The sequence below is a fragment of the Podarcis erhardii genome (genome assembly GCF_964252035.2).
Source record: "Podarcis erhardii genome assembly, chromosome: 1".
NCBI lineage: Eukaryota > Metazoa > Chordata > Lepidosauria > Squamata > Lacertidae > Podarcis > Podarcis erhardii.
Genome location: NC_138497.1, coordinates 112,873,916 through 112,898,107, shown reverse-complemented (window position 1 = coordinate 112,898,107; position 24,192 = coordinate 112,873,916). Strand labels below are relative to the sequence as shown.

The 24,192-nt window shown below is 40.9% G+C and overlaps 1 protein-coding gene across 1 annotated transcript; it reads right to left on the bottom strand.

Annotated features, from left to right (window-relative positions):
- Positions 1–1,144: 1,144 nt before the first annotated feature.
- PPIG (peptidylprolyl isomerase G) lies at positions 1,145–19,876 on the bottom strand. The gene is made up of 13 exons (XM_081873261.1): positions 19,715–19,876; positions 15,765–15,843; positions 15,559–15,633; positions 14,416–14,523; positions 13,288–13,332; positions 11,978–12,065; positions 9,067–9,096; positions 8,813–8,952; positions 6,743–6,947; positions 5,039–5,206; positions 3,761–3,845; positions 2,883–3,019; positions 1,145–2,436 (listed from the first exon to the last, which is right to left on the bottom strand). The coding sequence occupies exons 2-13, from the start codon at positions 15,823–15,825 to the stop codon at positions 1,305–1,307; spliced, it is 2,274 nt and encodes a 757-aa protein (XP_081729387.1). The 5' UTR covers positions 15,826–15,843; positions 19,715–19,876; the 3' UTR covers positions 1,145–1,304.
- Between the last annotated feature and the right edge of the window lie 4,316 nt (positions 19,877–24,192).

Below are 24,192 nucleotides of genomic sequence, written 5' to 3'. Positions count from 1 at the left end.
CATTACATTGGATGTGCATTTGTTCTTTGCTTGTTTTTAATGGTGATGTTATGCATGTGTGCTGTGTATGTATTACCATGTACCCTTCATTTCTCAAGTAGATGACAAGCTGATGGTCCTATCCCAAGTCTGAGTGGAGACCCAGTCTTAAATCTTTCATGAATCATTGTAGACCTAGGTTTCTCTGACAGATGCCTGAATCTGATTACTGCATCCCTTGCTACCTTCTTCTCTACTCTTTGCTGCACTTTTCAACATCTGCTAGAAAAATGGAAGCAGAAACAGCAGTTGCAGCACAAGCTATAGAAAAAGGACCGCTTCCCCTTCATCATTTTCATTTCTTCAGGCAGAAGAAAAGTTAAGACATACGGTGCACGTTTTAAACTTACACATCCAAGCTACTGAGGATGTATTCTACACAACGTCCAGAACAAATGCTGGGTCCCAACAAACTATCATTAACAGGACAAAATGGCTACTGGAGAGTTAGAAAACTGGGAATCCTACTTATAAATACAGTTGCACTCTGACTTTCTATCTAGAAGAATGTTTTCCCCTTTAGACAAAGCATGCAGAATTCAATCTTCTACAAGAGACATAATACAGTAACACAGCATACAAAATGCACTGCTACAGGGAAGCCTGAATCAAAAATAAAACGGAGGTTACCCAGAAGCAAATAAAGATTACCATTTCTGAAAGAACTGCTTCTGCTGAAAATATTTCATCCATAATAAATGGTTGTTCCAAAGACCAAAGGGATTTATGGTTTATTTGTTTTTCCTTAATGGCAACACAGCAGTATAGCATTTTGGGCAAACCGATACCTTCACTTCAAATTGGAGAATATCCTTCCTCCTTCCACATCTCTATTATATACTAGCTGTCTCCTTATTGTAGTCCTGCAATGTTAACATATTATTATTTATTAACATGAACGTAACAGCAATTCTCTGAGACATGAGTAGGCAGATTTCTACTGGTTAAAATAAATTTAATTTATTTTCAGCCCAACCAGTTTCTTTGTAGTGAGTCATCTAAATTAAAATGTAAATGCAATACAATGTTTCCTTCTGATAACACAGAAGCAGGATACATAAACTCTGAAATATTAAAACACAGCACACCATATTACACATAAAACTTGTTTTTCCATTTCAAGTTTATTAAAACTTTAGCAGTACAAATGATCCAGGCTGTGGATTATCAAAAGACCAAACAGAAGTCCACATTAAAAAAAAAAAAATGTTCCCCAACATGTCTCTAGAACCTGGAGGCAGAATGGAAACATCAAGTTCATCAAATTATCCATGTCTGTCTTCATCAGTCCCAGCACTCGATTCATGATCAGATTTTTTATCTTTACCACGGGCACGATCTCGCTCCTGATTCTTAGATTTTTGGTTGACCTCTTTTTCTTTTGAGGACCGGGACCTGTCTTTTTCCTTTTCCTTACTCCTGCGTGAAGATGATCTTTTCGATTCCCTGTCCTTGCTGCTTCGTCTTTTCTTTGAATCAGGACTTCTATCCTGATCTCTACTGGATTTTTTGCTCTTATTGGTCTCTGAGCTACTACTGTCACGGCTTTTAGAACGCCTTCTTTTTTCAGCATCATCTTTTTTGTGAGAACTTCTATGCTCTTGATTCCTATGCCGATCTTTACTTCGACTTTTCTCCCTCTCAGAGCTCTGTGACTCCTTCCTCCTTTTGTTTTCTTTGCCTTTAGATCTTTCTGGTGTGCCTTTTCTGTCTCTACTTCTTGATCTTCCCCTTCTTTTTACTTCTCTATCTTTGTGTTTTGAATAATCTTTACTTCTGCTGCGGTCTCGTTCTTTACTTCGGGACCTGGCTCTTTTCCCTCTGTCTCCACTTTTGCTTCGCTCTCTGGTCTTACTATTTGAGCTGTGTTTGCTTTTAGATGGTTCACGTTCTCTGCTCTTTGACTTTGTATGCTTTTCCGTATCTTTACTTTTAGTATGATTCTGACCATTAGTTTTAGACCCTCCCCTTTTATTTTTCTCTTTACTTCTGCTCCTTTCTCTTCCTCGAAAATCATTGGATTTCTCTTTGTCTTTCTCTTTCTCTTTCTCATAGTCCCTCTCTTTGCTTCCTGATCTTACTTTCTTTTCTTCATGTTTGCTGAGTTTTGAGTCCCTCTCCTTACTTTTTGACACCTCTTTGCTTTTGCTCTGACTTTTGGATCGAGCCCTTTTTTTGGCTTTGCTTTTGTTATGCTTGTCTTTGTCCTCCTTCTCAAAATCCCTCCTTGTCTCTCTGTCTTTACTACTAGATTTGTGGTCTTTTGATTTCTTTTCTTTTCCTTCTCTCCTATTTGGGCTCTCAGAAATTTGCCTGTGGTCAGATGCTTTCCTTTCTTTTCCTCTTCCTGGGCTTTTCTGATTTGCAGCATCCTTCTTGTTCTCATTAACTTCACCCCTGGGGAAAACATACCATATATATATATTTCTGCATTTTGTTATGAAAAGGTGAGAATTAGAAAAGTCAAAGGAGGAAATGCCAAATCAGTGACTGAAGCTGAATCTGCAGATCCAAAAAAAATCACAATTATTCTTTATAGTTGTTGCACATATCTCTGCTAGCTAAAAACTGAAGGAAATTCAAGGCAAAAAAGTAACTTATTGTAATTTGTGCATGTTCAAGACATGCACGTCTGCTGACATGCGTACCGTTTTCAGCAACAAAAGGGGGTGGGGCAGAATGGGCGGGCTTATGCATGTCCCACTCACATGCCTTGGAACACAACCCCTGAATAAATAGGGAGCTGCTTGTACTTAGTATATGCTCTATTGTATACACACTGAAACTGGAAAAGATGTATGTAAGAGTCAAAAAGTAATGCAAATTCTATGACTACTTCTTACTTATCTCCCTTTATCCATCTTTCTCCGCTTGATATTCTCATTCTTTGAGCTCTTTGCATTTCTTGTCTCCAGTGTGGTGGAGTCTCACTGCGCCTAAAACGATCTCGTGACCTGGATCTTGAAGGTGTTCGGTAGCGCTTTGAAAACAGAAAAAGTTAAGATAAAAAATGTGCACCAGTATGCTAAAAACACATTACTTTACCAAAAGGAAAAGAAAAGTTTAAGTTTAAAAGCAAAACAGTCACTCTGAGAATTGCGTAATTTTGGCTACATCAGGCTCCTATCATTCAATCCCAACAATAAGAGTTATGAAATTTTAAATGTTAAGACAGGCCAGGAGCAAATTTAGGCCTGTGCTTACAAGAATAGCCTACGCTATACCAGTGGAACAGATCTCCTGTTACCCACATAGGTGCAAATAACCTCAGAAAATGAATACTGCATAGAGAGGAGCAAGGAATGCAAGAGTAATTCTTTCAGATAAAAGAAAGCAGAGAAACCATTAAGTAATATATTTAAGTCAAAACTGACAAAAGACACTGTGCTCTATGTGTCTAAGAACTGCTTGTCTTAAAATGCTGTTGAGCTGGTGGGCAGCTTACTGGAATTCAAAACAAAAGCTTGCAAAAACTCGCTCTTTCATTAAATAACGAGTAGCAGCATTCAGGGTTGGTGGAATCTAGTGTTTGTGGGAGACGTAGTGATAGATACCCTACACAGCTCTGCCATTCATCCCCAAAATCCTTCTCTCCAAAACCTCTTCAGTGTATCCATAAAAAAGGAACAATTACTCTTAAATGCTGTTATGGAACAAGATCTCTGTATTACAGAGTAAAAGCTGTCAAAATGCACAGAATAAATCACAAGAAAGGACATACCCGTGGTCCTCTTCCTTTAATTTTTCGTCCAGATCTAGTCACTAACAGCCTTCTCTGATATGTTGATTGACAGTTTGATGGGTTACTAGAAAGGAGGAAAAAGACTTCACTGTAGTTCTGGGATGGTTCTAAAGATGATTCTAGTACATGCTCTAGTTATCTGCTGTTTGGACTACTGCAATGCGCTCTACGTGGGGTTACCTTTGAAGGTGACTCAGAAACTGCAATTATTCCAGAATGTGGCAGCTAGACTGGTGACTGGGAGTGGCTGCTGAGACCCCATAACACCGGTCCTGAAAGATCTTCATTGGCTCCCAGTACGTTTCCGAGCCCAATTCAAAGTGTTGGTGCTGACCTTTAAAGCCCTAAACGGCCTGAGTCCTGTATACCTGAAGGAGCGTCTCCACCCCCATCATCTAGCCCGGACACTGAGGTCCAGCGCCGAGGGCCTTCTGGCATTCCCCTCACTGCGAGAAGTGAGGTTACAGGGAACCAGGCAGAGGGCCTTCTTGGTAGTGGCGCCTGCCCTGTGGAACGCCCTTCCAGCAGATGTCAAGGCAATAAACAACTATTTTACTTTTAAAAGACAACTGAAGGAGGCCCTGTTTAGGGAAGTTTTTAATGTCTGATGCTGTATTGTTTTTAATATTCGGTTGGAAGCCGCCCAGAGTGGCTGGGGAAACCCAGCTAGATGGGCGAGGTATAAATAATAAATTATTATTATTATTATTAATAATAATAATAATAATTATTATTATTATTATTATTAATTTCTTCTATTATTATGTATTCCTGAAGCTCTATCAAACTGTACATTTCCACAAACAGTCTGCTAAATACTCACTTCATGGCAAAAGATTCAAAGGCACAACTGTGAGGATTAAGAAGACAGTGGGTAAAAGCCAACTGTGATCATCTACCAATTGAAGAGACACGGTGTAACAGATTACTCTTCCTGCACCACCCAAATTTGCTTTAGAGGGTTGGAGGTGGGGAGAGGAACAGGAAGTCTGCTTGCATGATATAGGACAACCTTACCAAAAATTGATTTCAAAACACCTCCATCCTAAGGAAATCTCACTGAAATCATTGGCGGTAGGCCTGGGAAGATTACTGTCTTTTTTTCTTGCAAAATCATTTAATAGATCCCATTGCAGTTAAGCATGTGTAAAAGTGCCAGCGCATAGTAAATAACCAAAGTCAACATCAAGGTAATTCACATGGACCGCAGCTTGGGGTTACTCGTAAGTCTGCAGTTATGATCAAATACAACTTTACCTCTCCCTTTCCTTCTCTCTGCTCTTGGTCTCTTTTTCCTTTTCATCCACTTTAGGAGGACTTTTTCTCATAAGGAATCTGTTTTCTGGTACAGGAGGAATCTCTTCAGGACGGACTGTGGAAAGTGGCTGTGATTCAGGATTTTCTGTTTCACTTTCACTGGCTGAGCTTCATTGATAAGAGAACAAAAGTTATATGCATCTGTTTTAAATGTTACAAATGTTTCTTTTGAAATTCGCATATGCCAAAACAGGAACTTCAAATGCACTATTTTTAAGAAACTATTGTTGAAGATGAAACAAATGCATTTAATATTATGTGTTCTGCCAATATAAAATAAAGTTGAGACTTCAAAGGCAAAAATCTTTTTGCACCAGGTTTATAATGAAAACATATCCCTTCTTTAAGCTAAATCCCTTCCCCAAATACCTGTAGTAAAACAAAGAAAAGGAAATGTCACTGTCATGAGGCTGACTCTGTGGCAGCACCTCACCCATCTAGCCATGCCTGCATGGTTGAACCTAAGCTAGTAACTACAGCAGGGGTAGGGAACATCTGGCCTGCAGGCCAAGCCTGGCCCCCCAGGAGGTTGGCCCATAAAGCTAGCTTCCCCAAACTATGTCCACCTATCCATCAGCTGACATGAATAGATTTTGTCAGGTGATGGGTAGGATTCAATCCTGCAGGGATCTGCTTTGCAAACATGTTCTCTGTGCTCCCAGAGCATACCCCTGCAGCCAGCAAGACTCTCTCTTCACCAGTTCCTCCCTACAAGCCCTTTTGTAAACAGTCCTGCCCTGCTTTAAATCGCCAAAAATCGGAGGTATAAATAGCAGTGTGGGGTTGTTTGCAAAAGGGCTTTCAAACAGCCTCATGCTGCTCTTTGAATCAGGGCTTCATAGCACAACACCATCTATATTGAAAGAAGCAGGCTAAAGGCTTGTTTTACTGTATTTTTAATATTTTATTGGAAGCCACCCAGAGTGGCTGGGAAAACCCAGCCAGATGGGCGGGGTATAAGTAATAAATTATTATTATTAAAAACATGGTGCAGAGATAAGAATCTGGCATGCCAGACAGAAAAAATACCCCACCGCCAAAGGGGAAAAAACTGCTTACAGAGGGAAAAGATTATTGTTGCCTGGAAATACTTAATTCTGTAGCAATGATAAAGCTAAGGGAACATGATATTAGTGCCTGGATTAGAGAGCACATGAAACTGTAGGCAAGATAGGCTCTGAGCTTTCTAAAGGATGTGCTGGATAAAAGTGTAAGTATTTTTGACAGGACTATATAAACAATAAAAAGTTAAGTCCTTCACAAGAGTAAACGAACAAAATAAAACAGCCTGGTTGCCTGTTGTTTGTGATCCAATGTTGTGTCAACAAACATTGTATGGGGTGAGCTAATGTTGGGCAGATTCGTTCCACTGTAAAAAAAATTCAAAAACCCATTAAACTAAATATTTCAGATTTCATTCTAAACTTCACCTGTATAGATATGCAATAATTTTTATTTTGATGGAGAGCATGTTGGAGATTAACAAAGAACTATATTATTTTTGTAACACATGAAAATGACATGGAAGAATGCACTACTGATTCTTCTGAGCCATTTTCATCTAACTGTAGCACAGGAAGGTAGGTGTTGTTGTTTGTTCAAGTCTCAAAAGTAAATCTCTCCCCGCAGCCTGCCTGCATGTACCTCTTCTTGCTCTTCTTTTTCTTCTTCTTCTCTTTCTTATGTTTCTTGGAATTTTTTTTGTGCTTCTTTTTCTTCTTCTTTGTTTTTTCCCCAGAAGCACTTTCAGAATCAGATGATGAATCAGAAGAAGATTTTGAATCACTTGAACTTTCAGAATCACTGGATGAGGATGATGACTTTCGTCTTTTCTTCTCTTCTTTCTTGGCTTTAAATTAAAGCAATAGACAAGCAGTTACCAAACAAAACCTTCAAAAGCTTAGGAGAACAGGTATGTTTTCACTGTGGGTTAGAATTCCATTAATGTTGTGGCCACCCGTACATCCAGCAGGAGGGAATGCCGCAGCTGGGGTACCATTATAAAGAAGGGACTATCCCATGTTGTTACAGAATGAGCTACACTCGCAGGTGGCACAGTGAGAAGACTCCCCCCAACTTTATTCAGGTAAGGTTTTTTGGTCTTTGTTCTTGGTCTTCCCTGGGGTCACCAAGCAAGAGGCCCACTAAAGCATGGAAGCTGGGTTAGGAGCAGGAACTCACTCAGCTCACAATGAAACAATTATCACAGCAGAAAAAGAGGGAGGTATCTGAATGCTTGGAGGAACTCCTCTAATTATGCTGAGTAAACAAATGAGGGCTAAGCATACTCATGGTTGGAAAAGCAGGGGGAAAGAGAATAGAATTGGCTGGATATATTGAAAGAAGCAGGCTGAAGGCTTCAAAATGTCGTCTATCAGCCTGAAAGCGTCCGAAGTGACTTGCTAAGAGTGGGAAGTAGGGGAAGGAGGAAGATAGAGGAATTGGAGCAAGAGACGACTGAGGAAGAACACATATATAAGGAAGGCATAAATAACCATCCCGTTGTTTGGATAGGTGATTTCAAGGCTCATATTTCCTGATACACATCAGTCTCTGCAGGCAGGGATGGAAGAGAGTTGGCCATAGAAAACCAAAATTCTAATCTGTAATGGAGCTGGGCAAGAGAACAAGTGGTGAAAAGCCAATGATGGAGAAGTGAGAGCCAAGTGAGAGGCATGGAGGAAGGAAGAAGACAACAAGGAAGATCTCCTAAGAAAACCCTCTAACTCTCAAGAGGAAATCAGAGCTATAATTCCCTGGGAAGGCATTTTTTCCTTCATGGGGAGACAAATTTTGTTGCAGGTCCCATTTGCTCCCTCCAACAGCAAAATAGGTGCCTATCAGTTCTGAAGCAAACCAGAGCTGCACACAGATATTAGTAGCTTCTATATACAGAAGGGGCACTGTAGGTGTTCAGAAATATATAGTTAGCAAATTGAAATAAAAAGCAAAGAAAAAAGCTCCCAACGTGTTCAGTGATCTCCAGGAGCCGCAGAATTCCAAATGCTTGGAAAAGGCGGCGGCGGCGGGGGGGGGGGTGTTTCACCTCCTTTAGCTTTTAACAACCTAAGCATTGTGAAAGAGGGCATAACTTGTTATATGCAGCTCTGATGAACAACATGCATCTTTGGGCACGGAGGCCGACTGCAACATTTTGCTTCAAGCTTCACTTGTTACCGTATTTTTCGCCCTATAGGGCGCACCGGCCCATAGGGCGCACCTAGGGTTTTTTGGGGGGGGAAATGAAGAAAAAATATTCCCCCCCCCCAGGTGCGGGGCTGGGAAGCCCGAGCTTCCCCTGACCCCAGAACAGACTGCTGTCTGCAAGCCTAGGGAGCCGGGCGGGAACTCCCGCAGGCTCCTAAGGCTTGCGGATAGCTTCCTGAAGCTTGGAGAGTGAAAGGTGTTGGTGTGCACCGACCCCTCTCAGTCTCCAGGCTTCAGCGAAAGCCTGCATTCGTCCCATAGGACGCACACACATTTCCCCCTCATTTTTGGAGGGGGAAAAGTGCGTCCTATAGGGCAAAAAATACGGTATTTATTTAATATACTCTTCGTTACTACTACTTCAATGACAACAATTTACAGAACCGAGATTCCCAGTTACCAATCTTCTGAGTTAGATCTGACACACCTCTTACAAAACTAGAAAAGAGACAACCTTTAAAAACATTTTAATAAAAGAGACAACCTTTAAAAACATTTCACTCTTACCTTTGGATTTTTGGATTAGTTCGCCACAACTTAGTATTCGTACTTCAGCATAAGGTTTACTAGATGCATCTGTTTTCTGGTTTTCTATTTCTCTTACAACATCTTGACCCGAGATTACTTGTCCAAACACAACATGAAGCCTAAATGATTAAAGCTTAATTTTAAAAGCTGACTAATATCTATGTCACACTGAAATTTTTAAGTAGCTATCCAATTAACTTTTCCAAATGCAAGTAAGATACAAGGGCACTTACCCATCAAGATGAGGGGTAGGTTTGGTTGTTCTTTTGATTACATCAAGGGAAAGAATGACAAAATATAGTATTAGTATTACGGATATAAACTTGTTGTATTAAGCCATAAATGAGAAGATATAAACAGATTCAGGAGGCATTAAACTGTAGTTCAAATATCAATGCATTACGAAGTTGCAAACTTTAATAGTATCTTAAATTTGAAGAATTGTTACAAATGTATGCGGGTTACAGTATTTAATCCCCCTCACCTCATGTTTCGGCCAATTCTCACTACAATGGTACCTTGGTTTACAAACAGCCTAGTATATGACCATTTTGGATTACGACCAGTTACAACCTGGAAATGAGTACTCCAGGTTGCGGGGTTTTTTGTTTTTTTGGTATACAACGGGCCCTGGCTGCAGGAGGCCTTCGTATGTGCCACCTGTGCTGCCCGGATCGGGCCTCCTGCCTCCCTAAGCGGTGCCGCGCTGCGGGGCTAGGCCTCACCACCGCCACCTGGATTGGGCCTCCGCCTTTTTTCCTTCCGCATCTTCCCTTTCGCCGTTCAATCTGAGTCCCTCCTCCGATCGTAATTTAAGCCTTTTCCGCTCCTGTGTTTTCCCTTTCGCCATTCATCTGAGCCCCCCCCCCCCCCCCGATCGTAATTTAAGCCTTTTCCCCTCCTGTGTTTTCCCTTTCGCCATTCATCTGAGCCCCCCCCCGATCGTAATTTAAGCCTTTCCCCTCCTGCTTCTGCCCTTACGCCTCTCATCTGAGTCCCCCCCCATCGTAATTAAGCCCTTTTTCTTCCCGCGTCTGTCCTTTCGCTGTTTATCTGAGTTCTCCCATCATAATTAAGCCTTTTCTCCTCCCCCTTCTGCCCTTACACTGCTAATCTGAGCCCCCCCCCAACGTAATTAAAGCCTTCCGTTTCTGATTGCAGTGTTCTGAGGTGATATTTGGTGCTTTTGTTTTTGCTATTTTTTGTGTTTTTGTTTGTTTGGCTTTTTCATTTATGTGTCTGTGGATTGTTTTTCGTTTATGATTGAGTGAGTGAGTGCGGAAAGCCCCCCATCCAAACAATGACTATCATCAGTGCAGGTAAGAAAAAAAAAAAAATTTTCATTTTTATCAACTACAATACTGTTTTATTTATTTCTTAGTACAGTACCTTGATTATTCCTTTCATTTTATGGATCAATAATCTCGATAGATAGTAAAATTCATGCGAAATTTTTGTTTTAGGGGTTGCTTTTCATCGTCTGGAATGGATCAATCCATTTTCCATTACTTTCTATGGGAAAGCACGCCTTGGTTTAAGTCTGCTTTGGTTTAAGACCAGGCTTCCGGAATGGATTAAGGTTGTAAACCAAGGTACCACTGTAGTATGATACCAGAGATGGGAACACTGAGGTTTTATTACAAACGAGGAGTATATAAATGTTGTGAAATAAAAAACAAAACTAAACAAAAATATGTCCAGATGTTCCTGCATAAAAAAGAAATGCCCCCACATAAAAAATTATATGTCAGGAAAATAGCTAACTAGAACCCTTTTGTCTATCATCTAGTTTTCTTTTTGAAGGGAATATTTTGCAAGGAGAAACATCCAGTGATGTGAGCCCTCACTTGTGGTCAGAAGTGAAAGTTTACACACAAGTTCATCACCTTGCTGAAAATTTAGCCTCCTCCCACCAAAAAAAAAAAAGACCCCGAGAGGACATGCTGCCAACCTTCAGAGGCATGATCCTCCTGGTGCGTTGTTGAAATTATACCCCTAATACATAAATTTTATTTATGATCAAGCAAATGAATGTTTTGAGTATACATTTATTTCAGAAAAGGTAACTTAGTTTATAAGAACTATACTAATAAGTCAACGTTTATAACTATTCCTCTAAAAGCAAGTAACTGACCAACTAAGGTGGCACAGAAAAAGGGTGACAAGGCAAAAAGGAAAAACAAGGAACTGCAGGCAGGCAGAGGAGGGCAGAGAAAGATAACATTTCTGAAGGTACAGTCCCCAATATGTCACCCTACCTACAACTCCATTTAACTGAATCTGGTAAACCCAAGGTTGACTCTGATTGAAGTTTATCGAAGAAAAAAATATTTAATATTTTCATTGCAAAGACTTGTCTCTTTCTGCTGTCTGAGCAATTCTGTGCAGAAACTATTTCACTCCTGAAATGAGGAGAGTGTAGGGCTCAAGTCTTCACCCTTCCTTCCTCCACACTATGGGCATACACTGATGAGTAAACCAGGGATATGCTACCTACTATCCACACATAGGCAGAGAATAGAACATACAAATCACAAGCATGCTTCTTATTTAACCACATACAGCACCTTGGTGTTAAGAGTAGCATCTGAACTGGCCCTTTATTACTCTTCAGTAAGGCTTGGTGTAACATAAACAGCTTGCTCTGACAGATTTAAAAATTTCATACTAAACAAACACTACCACTTACAGCCTACTTATATTCTGCAATGGCTACTGGCTACATACAGAAGTCTTGACTATAAACTCATGTTCAGCTTTTCATCAAGAAAACACACAGCAGAGTGAATTCCGACTGCCAATAATCTACCATCCAGGCAATGATTAGGCCCATACCTCTTAGCTTCTATATTGGTAAAGTACCAGGTGTTCCCATATGTTAGGAGATAGTGATAACTATTCCCAAATTAATCCTGATTCTAAACACGGCAGGGCTAAATAGTCAAACTTATCCCATATAATCTTCTATATGCTATCTCCAATAAACATTTAAGAGCAAGTTAACTTTGATATCTTTTAAAAGTAATCATGCTTTCTAAATGGAAAAGGAGTTAGCTGTTTCACCTGTTCCAAGCTCTAAAATGTAAACTGTAAGGACTACCATCCCAGTGCTGAAGAAACACAGTGGAGCTGCATGATACTTACATAAAAAACTGTGAACCATTTGTATCTTTCCCTCTGTTGGCCATTGAAAGGAGAAATTCTTTGTTGTGCTTTACAGCAAAGCTTTCATCTAGAGAAAGCGTTCCAATTACTTCAAAATTCCAAGTATGACCTTGCATTGGCATTTCTTTAGAATTTCAAATTAGGATTGTCAAACTGCACAAATGTATCATTATAGTGCCAAACAGCATTCAAATAGATAAAAATAAAGACAGAGGTATACTATATAATTCTCAGTCTAATGCACAAAAATGTAAATACTATTTACATATAGACCCAACTATATGTCAAGTCAAGACCATTATATAAGATATAAATATATACGTGAACCTGTCTCTTGATATTCAGTACAGCTGCTTAGTAAGACCAGTGTATTTTAAATTCATTCCAATTAGCACAAGCAAACCAGTGTGTTTTTGTGCAAAGGAGCTCACTGCATGTCATTTATAAAAGTGTAAAAAGTGACAGAAATAATGTGGGGAAAGAAAGCTTGTAATAAATAGACAAAAACAAACTTAAAAACACCTATGTACAAGGTGGGCAATTTTGAAATTTAAAACTAAACGTAACAGAAATTCTACTTATTTGTGCAAATGCAGTCTTGTGCAATAGACTTGCTTATAACAGCTCTGAACCATAATAGCTTGATCGTCATGAAAACTTGAAATACAAGTATTTTAATTGTCATCACACAATTCAAGTTTTCTAAATCATAAACTGAACTGGTTGACCAGTAAGCATCAACAAACGGCTACCTTGCAAAGGCAAAGTGTAAGACCCCATTCACTAGCCTGCTTGGGCCAACTGCTACTTAGCATTAATCTCTCAGCCAGACTGTCCAGTCATCTTAAAGATCAGTCTGATGACTGGGATGATGTTCTATTTTCTCTCTTAGGATAATGAAGTGTAAGTAAGATTGAATGGAGGGTTGTTTTGGTTAGTCACCATCAATGAGATGGTGAAGGGTGGGTAAAGGGGAAGAGAAGTTAGATGAATATGAGATACAGAGTTATCAAGCTTCTTAATAAGAGAACTACCACCTCAATAGAAAAAAAGAGATCTATTTGGGTAGAAGAGGAGATGTAAGACAGGGAATTGTAATAATAATTATAATTCCTGAAAATTCTACAACAGCACTCTGAATCCCTAGGATAGGGCATTCTATGACCTGTAATAAATAAATTTGCCAGCAGTTTTGGGGCCAAAAAATGCAATTTGCCTAATATACATATTCTTAAACCAATGACTGTGACTGGGAGTTGCAGGCTAACCTGATAAAAGACTATGCTTACCTTCAAAAAAGCCACCATAAATTGATTCTCCTCCTCTCCCATTTCCTTGTATTAAAAGAAAAATGTTATTACAAATGAGAACGGGACAATGGGATCTTACCATTAGGGATTCTTTACTGATGAGTCATTGGAGCCAGTCAAAGAGGGTTACAGCATATCCTACTAGCTGAGACAGGAAACCTCTATTGCATAGATGCATGCTATCTCCTCCCATTTCAAGAGTGCCTCGAGTTTCCTTTAAATTTAATAACAACATCAACTACCTGACCTACAAGAACCATCAGGTTCCAGGGTGGGTTATAAGCATGTAAAATTCAGAATTAAGAACAGTTGAAACAGATTCATCGCAGGTATAGGGTAGGTCTGTGACTGGCTCCAGAGCCCATCAGAAAAATAACAATTGTGTATCATATAAATTCAAAGTTAAAGCTATCACAGAAAAAAATCTTACTAAAGGGAACCTAAATTTTAATGGAGCTACGCAAATCTTAAGATAGACTTTCATGAAGCAGAATGAGGCTATTCTACATTTTCTTTATATTTCTGTTAGTAAAACTAGTTGTTTTTAAGAAAATGAATGGGCATTATTATTTTAGTCACGTTCATTATAAAAGCACTTGGCTTCAAGAAATTACGAAAATGCATTCTTGAAACACATTTCCATTTAATAGTCCTGTCAGATGCCTCATGTGCATCTCACTGAGAACCACAGCTTATCTTAAAAACATCATTTATTCGTGAATGTGGCCCTCTTGTGGCTTCTTCCTCCCCACACCCAACCTCTGTATGACATCCACATAAATCAAACGAGTCATGCTAAGTATTGCTGTGTCATCTGAATATAGACTGTGGTTTGTCTGAAAGACACAAACCACAGCCTGGACAAAACATTGGGGAGGCATGTAAGAGGCCATGTGCCAGCAAGGAGAGATGGGAAACATTTACCATTAAATCATGGTAAGTGACAAGCTAAGTGACATGCAAACCAGAGCATTCTATCCTGACAGAGAAGCTGCAATATCAAGTGCTTTATTCAGGAGGAAGAGAGCATGACCATTCAAATAATAACTTCATACACATTTGTATACTCGGCAAATACTATTTGATATCATTTAGCCAATGTCATACCTTCACTGAAGTCACCTCCTTGGATCATAAAATCTTTTACAACTCTGTGAAACAAACAACTCTTGTAATGTAATGGCTTCTGAGTTGATTTTCCTGTACCTTTTTCACCTGTAAGGGGGGGGGGAAGGAAAGTTAACCCATTAGCTTTTAATGGAGAACCCCTCAGGTACAACAGAAGTACAACTGGAAATCAGCTCTTGATCTATCTGACTTGGACATTCTACTTGTTGAAGCCTATAAAAGAAAAAAAAAGTTGCAATATAGTACCAACAGAAAGGAACCCCTTATTTACTACATTTAACTCAAATCATAAGGACACTGAAAAGAAATACTATGGGTTGCATCCAAAGTAGCATTATGTCATAGTCCTGTCAGCATAAGGATGTCTGCTTTTGCAACGGGAATTCCACCTGCTCCTCACAAGCTTTAATGACTGTGCAATGAGGGGAATTGTGGTAGGTACTTTTTTGCATCCTTGCATTAACCACACCTGACAAAATCCCCTCTTCTATGCAATTGCTGAAGCTATAGGAGCCCTGTCCATTTCTGTATCTGGTGGTACCGGTGGTACCTTGAGTATGATCCACTTGTGTGTCGAATGCAGCAGTTCAAACCCCCAAAGGCAGAAAACAGTCTTCAATTCCGACTTCACCATCCTCATCAATGTACTATGTCAAGCTGTGTTACTTTACACTCAAGTTCATGGATGGCAAGTGAAGAGTGACACATATAACCCCTGCCCTTCTTTAGGCTTGGAAGGCGGCAGCAATTCTCCCTATCCTGGCACTAAGCTTGAGAAGCACTTAGAAAGCACTGGGAAGTTTCACTCGTTTTTCAGTGCCTCCAAAGCTCAGTGCATGATTAAGGAAGAGCCAAGTCGGTAGCGCTCATAAATTTGGGCTAGCTATGAAAGCCAGCCAAAATTTGTAGAACTATGATGGATTAATTAATTCTGCATATATGAATTTATACCAAAATATAGAAAATTGTGTATCTTCATTTTCAGTACACAAGGAGACAAATATCAAAGTCATTCATTTCATATTTTATTACCAGGATTTTCTTGGTATACCATTTGGAGGAACCAGGAACAGTTCAATTTGGGCTACATAACAAATTATTCAAGTGAGGAAATATACAAACCTGTACAAAGGCAGCGAAAGTTCTCACATGTCTTTGGGCAAACATCTGAAAACAGCTCAAAGACAACTCTGCCAGCTAAAAGAAAAAGAACGAATGAATGAATGAATAAGTCATCAATAAAGTAATATCATTGTGCTTAAGACGCACTTGTTTCAACTGGACATAGCTGTGTGTTATCAGGTTTAGGCCAGAAGCATCACTCTTACCAGGTGTGTTGTTGATGGCGATGTCAAAAAAGCAACGAGGTCTCTGGCTTTTCACTCCCATGGCTTCAAATTTTGAAGACTGTTAACAAAGAAGCGAGTTCTATTAAATTTGAAAGCTTTTAAAATGAAAACTTCAAATATGAAACTCTAACAAACAATAAAAAATAGGGAAGAAAGTAGTCCCCCCCCCCCTTTTCCATGTAGAGATAAAGTTATGCAAACAATGACAGTGATGAACACAAGTATATGGACTTTGGAATAGTAGGCTACTAAGTATGGCAGACATGACAACATAGGGCAAGCTGAAACCAAGTGGCTCTCAACTCCAAAGTTCATACCATGTTGGGGATAAATTACAAGTAGAAGGATGAAGGAAAAGAGTAGGGATGGGGCAGCAAATAAACACTTGGTGCCTCCTTGTCTCCTCCAAGTCATTCTTAGCTACTTATTCCAGAAATATATCCCTCTCCACCCAGCCAGCACCAATGCAATCAGAAACACTGCATGGCAGATATTCTAATAGATGGAGACAGGATGAGAGAGTAGCCATCAGTTTCTAGCAATTTGATTTTCCGTTAAAATTTTCCAATAACCTGAACTGACTGGGATCTGAGTTACTATGTTTGTATGTTTATTTAGTAAACAGAAAATATTAGTAAACCATCTTAAGTTTTACATGCTGTATAAATATCCCAATGTTTTCCGGTTTATTGGAAATATTTTGTTGGGGGGGGTTCAATAAAGCATGATACAAGTGCTTTATTATATGTATCAACATCTGAAAAATTGCAGTATTGAAAATGCCCAATTTGGCTGTCCTTTATCATACTAATTACTGTTATGAAACAATGCACTTTCATAAATAGGGGATAGTTTTTAAAAGAATATAACATTTGACACTTCTACCCCACATCATTATCAGTACAACCCGAGTCTACACCCAATATGAACAGCTGCACCTTCAAAGCACTGGAGCAACTATGAAGTTTTAACTATAGTTATTAAACTAGTGATAGATGCTAATAAATGCATTGGCCAGGCCAGCCTCATAGCCAGTTATCTCCCCTAATTTGGTCTTCATAGAGCATTCATAGCTCTCAAGAGTTGATAAAATTACAGTGGTACCTCGGGTTACATACACTTCAGGTTACATACGCTTCAGGTTACAGACTCCGCTAACCCAGAAATAGTACCTCGGGTTAAGAACTTTGCTTCAGGATGAGAACATAAATTGCGTGGCAGCGGCGCAGCAGCAGGAGGCTCCATTAGCTAAAGTGGTGCTTCAGGTTAAGAACAGTTTCAGGTTAAGAACGGACCTCCAGAATGAATTAAGTACGTAACCAGAGGTACCACTGTATGCAAAGCAAAGGAGGTGCAGAAGGAAGAAGGCATTAGGATCTATGATTCAGAATCCGGCCACAAAGACTGAGACCCTACCAAACTTCCTAGCTTGCCTATACTATTTGGAAGGGTCCATCCCTACAGAGGTGGGTCCAGAGTAGGCTTCATACTGCAGACTCACAGTAATGTTCAGAAAGTTATTTACTACTTAAGCATAATGCAAAAGGGAAACTGATAATGGAACATAAAACAATCTAACATATCATGATGATGTCAGCCATCTTATTAAAAAGTATTAAGCATGTAGACCTTACTTAAATTAAGGTCTATAAAACTATGGGCTGGTTCAGATGTCAATGGTTCTAGTCCTACAAATTATACGTTTTTCTGGAACAGGAACAAGCAACAGGCTTCTCCCTCATTTAACTGGTGTTAGAGAGCACATCCTGGTTTGCAAACCCAGTTTCTCAGGACACTTAAATATGAAAAGACCAAAGATTACCTGCCCAAAATAGGTGTCATGCCCCTCCTTTAACTGTTTTTATGTCAAAATATGGCATGACATGCTCTATTTGGCATGGTATTATTTGCCAAAATATCTGAGGGCAGCAGAACACAGAAGCTAAGGAATTTCCAGCATGGACAGGTAACTCGATACTGGCTGAACATTGATGCTTATATGTCCTTTGGAAAATGCAAAACAGGAAAATTTAGGTTTTTAAAAGCAGATTACGGGAATTTGAAATACAAACTAGCTACAGACCATGAACACAAATTTACCCTTCTTACATTTGTTCATTAGTCCATTCATCAATTCACACTTCCTGAAGATTTTTACTCTTTAAAGTTATAATGCAAGGAAACCAGAAATTAGGAGAAAATTTGGTCTTGACACCTTGTTAGAAGCATCTAAGAGTATACCAGCCACTTTCCACTACTAAAATGCACGACAGAGATGGTCCAGAGGGTGGCAACACAAGTATGGGCCTTTTCTGGAGTGGCTCCCCATTTCTGGAATGCTCTCCCCAGGAACATTCAGCTGACACCTTCATTATACACCTATAGGCACCAGGCGAAAACATTCCTCTTTAACCAGGCCTTTGGCTGATTGATCTCCAATGCCCTTTTAAATGTGTTGTCGAAGGGGGGATTCTGGGTTTGTTTCTGTTCTTATTTTTATTATGTATTTTGTTTCTTATATTGTAATTTTATGTTGTGAACTGCCGAGAACTACGCTTATAGGGCAGTATACAAATTTAATACACAGGACAAATAATACAAGGGTTGCCAGAATAAGGAATGCGGCAGTCTCTTAAGAATTACAGTGGTACCTCGGGTTACAGACGCTTCAGGTTACAGACTCTGCTAACCCAGAAATAGTACTTCGGGTTAAGAACTTTGCTTCAGGATAAGAACAGAAATCCATCAGCAGCGGGAGGCCCCATTAGCTAAAATGGTTCTTCAGGTTAAGAACAATTTCAGGTTAAGAACAGACCTCCAGAACGAATTAAGTTCTAAATCCGAGGTACCACTGTATATTACTGCCAGAGTGCAGTGGTTCATGCCATCTACATGCCTTGTTTCTCTTTCTCTCACCTCCTAGGCCTGATCACATGGCAGTTGCACAATGCCAATTTTGCAGGCTCTCCACTTTATCTCAGAATTACAAACCCCTTTTTTTGCTTTGGTGTGTATACAACTAGCATTAGAAAAATCACCACTTACACTGTCTTACTAAGCCCTAGTAGCATAGTACCTTCCAAGTTCCTCCAAGACATAGGGAAAACTGTGACCATTCTTTAACAATATTTTCTAGACAATTACAGTTAACTACATGATCTCTTGCAGATAATAAACAGCAAACCCTTAAGATACAAGCATTCTCTGAAAACACTACTCAAGTGTTGTTGCTTTTTAAAGGATTCATGTTCAAATTTAGATTTCTCTAAAACCCTTGAAACTAGGAGCCCTCTCCATGAAATACACAAATATTGTATTTTGCAACTGACATTTTCAGACAATTTACTTGATATACACAACTGAATCCAACTGCCATATTGAAATTTCTATTTTGTAAACTGTGGTACTGAGCAGACAAGCGACAGTATAAGGTAATGAGGGGAGTACAGAGAAGTGTGTAGAACACTCATCTTTCTTCCTCTCTGATTACCAAAGGATTGATTAGAGTCAAATGATTAGATATTACATTTTCAAAATTTATCCTTTAGCCAGGAGAGCTAGAAAGTTTGCTCCTTTGAAACTGAAAGCCATGGACTGATTTTCATACAGTGAGTTATTGTTTTATGAGACTATTATATGGAAGATGTATGACTTTGCTATTAGGGATTGTTGTCTCAATGTTTCATGGTAGATAAGGAAACAAATACAAACTAATGCCCCTTGGTAGTTGATTGTTCACTGTGGGAAACCAAACGCACCAATCTCATAATAGCTGTAATTTATTATTCAGGTTTGCATATTCATGTTTGCATAAATGGATCCAACATGCTGAGAAGTCAAGTTCTGCAAGGGATTCCAGATGTTCTCAATGTTCTTCACAATAAAGAAAAGCGGTCATGACTATGAGTTCCCCATACAGAAATACTAACCTATGCATTGCTAGCAACTTTGCAAAGAGTGACAGATGGAAGGAACTTAGACGAAAGAATGTTCTTGCAGAAATAAGAACCATTTGAAAGCACAAGGCAGATGTTCCTTCAACAAACTGTTTTGTCTTTCGAACTAACACTCCATCTCTGAGAGGCCTGTAGGATGATCAGCAGCAAGGAGTTGCAGCATGTGGCACTCCTACCTTTTCCCTAGAGGTGAAATGCAAAACCGTATCAAGGCAGAGCTGTGTAGGTAGAACAATCCAAGCCCCTCTGTGCTGAGTTTTGGTGGTGGGGAGGTTTGGACTGGGCAGAGGTGCCCCTCCATCAGCCTCCTGCTGGCCACCAGAGGCATAGAGCTCCCCCTTTGTCCACCAAGTGTGCTGTGCCACTGACAGCAGGTGGAAAGCCCTGAAACAGCAACTAGAGGAAAGTCCCACACTGAGACCAATCACTGCACCAGCTCTAATCTGGCCCAAAAATCTGCTTGTCCAACCCACCTTGTTCCCTGGTCATTGTAGTTGTCGGGCTGTATATTTAGTACAGAGCTTTCCAAAGTGTGTGTCACAACATGTTAGCGTGTTGGCTGCAATGTGTCACGTGAACGAACCCTGTGCTCCTCCAGGGGCTGGAAAGGGGTTTGTTTAACCTCTGGTTTGCTAGTAAAATTGAATTACTGTCGCAAAATGACCCATGTCTAAAAAGTGTGTCACCAACATGGAAAGCTCTGATTTAGCAGAAGCCTCACCACTCCATAAATCCTGTTGGGCTGGGGAGAGGAGTTTGGATTATAAATCGCACCATCTCACAGCATGGACTTCAGTTGTGCCACACCTGCCAATAAGCTCATGGAAAGAGTATGGGGAAAGGAAAGGATTAATTCAAAATCTACATCACAGAAGGGTCTGATCTGTTTAGCAGACTACTGTGTTTACAGAAGTGTGGCCTGCACTCTAACTATGTGGAAGTTTTCTTTTCCAAGGGTTAACTTTTAAGTTCCCTGCACATCAGAACTGTATGTGTCAGCATCAAGATTTACTGTAGCCACCAATATTAAACAGAGGAAAATACATATCCTTGCTTTGAGTTCAGGCAGCAAACCTATGCGCATATACATTGGAGTAAATCCTACTGAACTCAGTAGGACTTCCTTCCAAGTAAATATGCATAGGACTGGGTTGTTAGGTTGCTAATTGTGTATTCAGTGCAATCAGTGGGATTCTTTCCCTAGCAAACATGGCTTGGATAGGAAAGTTTGTAAACAATCGATTCCCCACAGGTCAGTCACCATTTTATGTGTGTGTGTGTGTGTGTGTGTGTGTCAATGTAACACAATAAACAAATAGCTCCTCAAACACAAGAGCAGGAAATCACCGATAAGTTACAGTATAATTGTTTAAAAACAAAAATATCATAATAACCAAATCTCTTTTTGTACCTCCGAGTTGGAGGTATAGGATATAAACTCCCAACATGCTGCATTTTTTTCCTCGGTTTTCTGCATTTTTAAAGACACAAATTTTGTGTTATGGCCAAGTTCCATAAGTTCTTTTATCATTAGGTTAACTGGAGATTTTTAAGTCTTCTACTGTTGAGGCTAGCCATTATTTTTCAATATTTAAGAAGTACTCTGTTGGATCAGACTGAGAGCCTATCTAGATTTTAACAGTGGTCAGCTAGATGCCTCTGGAAAGCCAAGAAATATGGCATAAAAAGGGAGAAGAGTGTCTTCAGCACATAATACTCAAAGCTGTACAAGCAGACATGTGGTTTTCCTAGAAAATTTTGAATTGGACAATGTTCCTAGAAATTTCCTGAAAAGTTTTCCATTGCCATAAATTGAGAGAAACTTAATTTAACATGGTTAGTTGACAATTAAACAAAATTGTAAAAGTGTGTCATGATAACTTTACATGTGATATAAATATCTGAAAGGTTTTTCTAATAGCTAAAAACAATTGAACTGAAATATTTACTTGGGGGGAGATAAATAACATGCATTTAGTGAGGCTTAAATTTTCTATTCAAACAAAAGCATAGCTTCACTTGAAAATTATTTCAATTAAAATACTTCCAAATATTTTAAGGCATGACACTGAAACATAATCACAGTCCCTTAGTTCCTTAAAAACAAAGTCCAAATACACCTTTCCTCATTGGAATATGCTGCCCCTTGATGGTTTTAATGGCTCTTTTTTATCTGTTCCAGTGCTATTGCATCCTTTTTGAGACAGGGCAATCAGAACTTCATATGGTATGCCAGTTATGGCTGGAATATGCACTATGGCAGCGGCTGGCAAGGTTTACCTTGCATGGGCCGGCTCACTCCAGCGGAGATCCCTTTGTGGGCCGGATTGCCCGGGCGCCCACGTTTCCCGGCATCTGTGCAGACGTCATTTTTGGCACTGTGGAAGCGAGCCCCCTGCCACACTGGTTTAGTGCAGCATGCCAGGACTCGCCGAGTGGGCAGCTTGGTTCGGGGGCGGCTCATGGGCAGGTTAAATGACCCGTGGGCCTTAGGTTTCCAACCCCTGCACTATGGCAACAGAATTTTATTTTTTAGTCCCTTTCCTAATAATGTCCAACAGCCTACCTTTTTTCACTGCTTCCTCTGTTACAGTGAGCCGTCCACCACTACCGCAAGATCTCTTATAGCAGTCAGTCACAACCAATTAAGATCCCATCCATCAACTTTTATCTCAAGTAAGTCCTTTTCTTTCTTTCTTTTGCCTTGGTGCGCAGGATTTTACACTTACAGTGGTACCTCGCGTTAAGTACTTAATTGGTTCCAGAGGTCCGTACTTAACCTGAAACTGTTCTTAACCTGAAGCACCACTTTAGCTAATGGGGCCTCCTGCTGCTGCCGCGCCGTCGGAGCAAGATTTCTGTTCTCAACCTGAAGCAAAGTTCTTAACCTGAAGCACTATTTCTGGGTTAGCGGAGTATGTAACCTGAAGCGTATGTAACCTGAGGTACCACTGTACATTGAAACTCATTTAATAATAATAATAATTTTTTATTTATATCCCACCCTCCCCAGCCGAAGCCGGGCTCAGGGCGGCTTTGCCATTTTGCTGCCCCTTCACCACATATGCAGTCTACTGTGGCTTTCACCATCCTAAATAATTTGGGAGCACCTGTAAACTTGGCTGTGATCATTTTGAATGACTTGAGATGCATCAGTCCCAACACAGATGGGGGGGGGCACTTCTTCCTTCCACTGATAAAGGAACTTGGTGAGAAAGCAAGCCTTACAGAATGCAGTTTCAGAAAGCAAAGCACATTAATCTGCTCCTTTATTTTACCATTGCATACATGTCACGCTGCACATAATTTCTTTCCAAACAGAGAGGAGCAAGGTTATCCAGTTCTCGAATAAAAGACCCCCTACAGTGTCAAATAGCCTGTGGTGTTTTCTTTGTTTTTGTTTTTAAACTTTGTGCTTTCTACTGGAGCCTGTCTACTATCAACCTGCATACTGCATTTGGGGTCGGGGGCGGGGAGAAATCAGTACAGGTCCAACAATATCACGTAGCTTTTTATCACACTTCGGAGTGTGCAAAATGTTTCCTTTGGGCCATGAGTTTACTCGCCTATCCCTCCCCGCTCCTGTGCACGTTTATCCCGCGACTTCTTGCCCCTAGTTAAGGTATGATTTTTAAAGCCAACTGCCAGGCCACCTTCCTTTCCGCCCCCCCTTTAATTACAGGGACGTGAGCGCCCGCTTTCATTCATAACTATTTGCAACGGTTCTCGAAACCGCCTCCCGCGCGGCCTCCCAAGTTTGCCCCCCCGAACCCAGCCCGCGTCTCCCGGAGACTGAATCGCGGGAAGACCCTCCACATTCAAGGCCTCGCGCTTCTCCCTCAAGAAACTACCTCTCCTCTTCCCCCCGCCTTCCCCAACGGCCCACCCGGGGACTTGTTGAGGGGGCGACACTCGGGCCGGCCGAGCCCTCTGCGGAGTCGGCCGTGAGGGAGCCCGCCCGCCCGCCCCTCGCGAGGCAGATTCAAATGGAGAGAGAGGACCGAGCCCTCTCGCCTCCCGCGCCATTGCTCCCCTTTTCCCCCTCACCACGAGGCCCTTAAATATTCGCCGGCGACGCCGCCGCGGCCCCTCGGGCGGAGGAGAGCCCGGCTCAAGCCACTCACCCGCCCGCCCGCTCGCCGCCACCGCCGCCGCGCTTGCCCGCTCGGCCCGGAGTCTCCTTTCGCCGCCGCCGCCGCCGCCGCGCTCTTCACCACCTCGCCGCCGCCATGTTAGGATCTGGTGCAGCACGGACTGCGTCAGTGGAGGAGGGGAGGGAAGCGGGGAAGCCTTGGAGCGGCGAGGGCGGGACGGGGCGCGAGCGAGCGAGCGAGCGAGGATGTCTGCCGAGGAGAGCGGGCTGGAGGGGAGCCCTCGGGCGCCAGGGCCCTCTCTCGACCTCTCCAGAAAAGGGGGGGGGGGACACGAAGATGGGAGGAAGATCAGAGCTG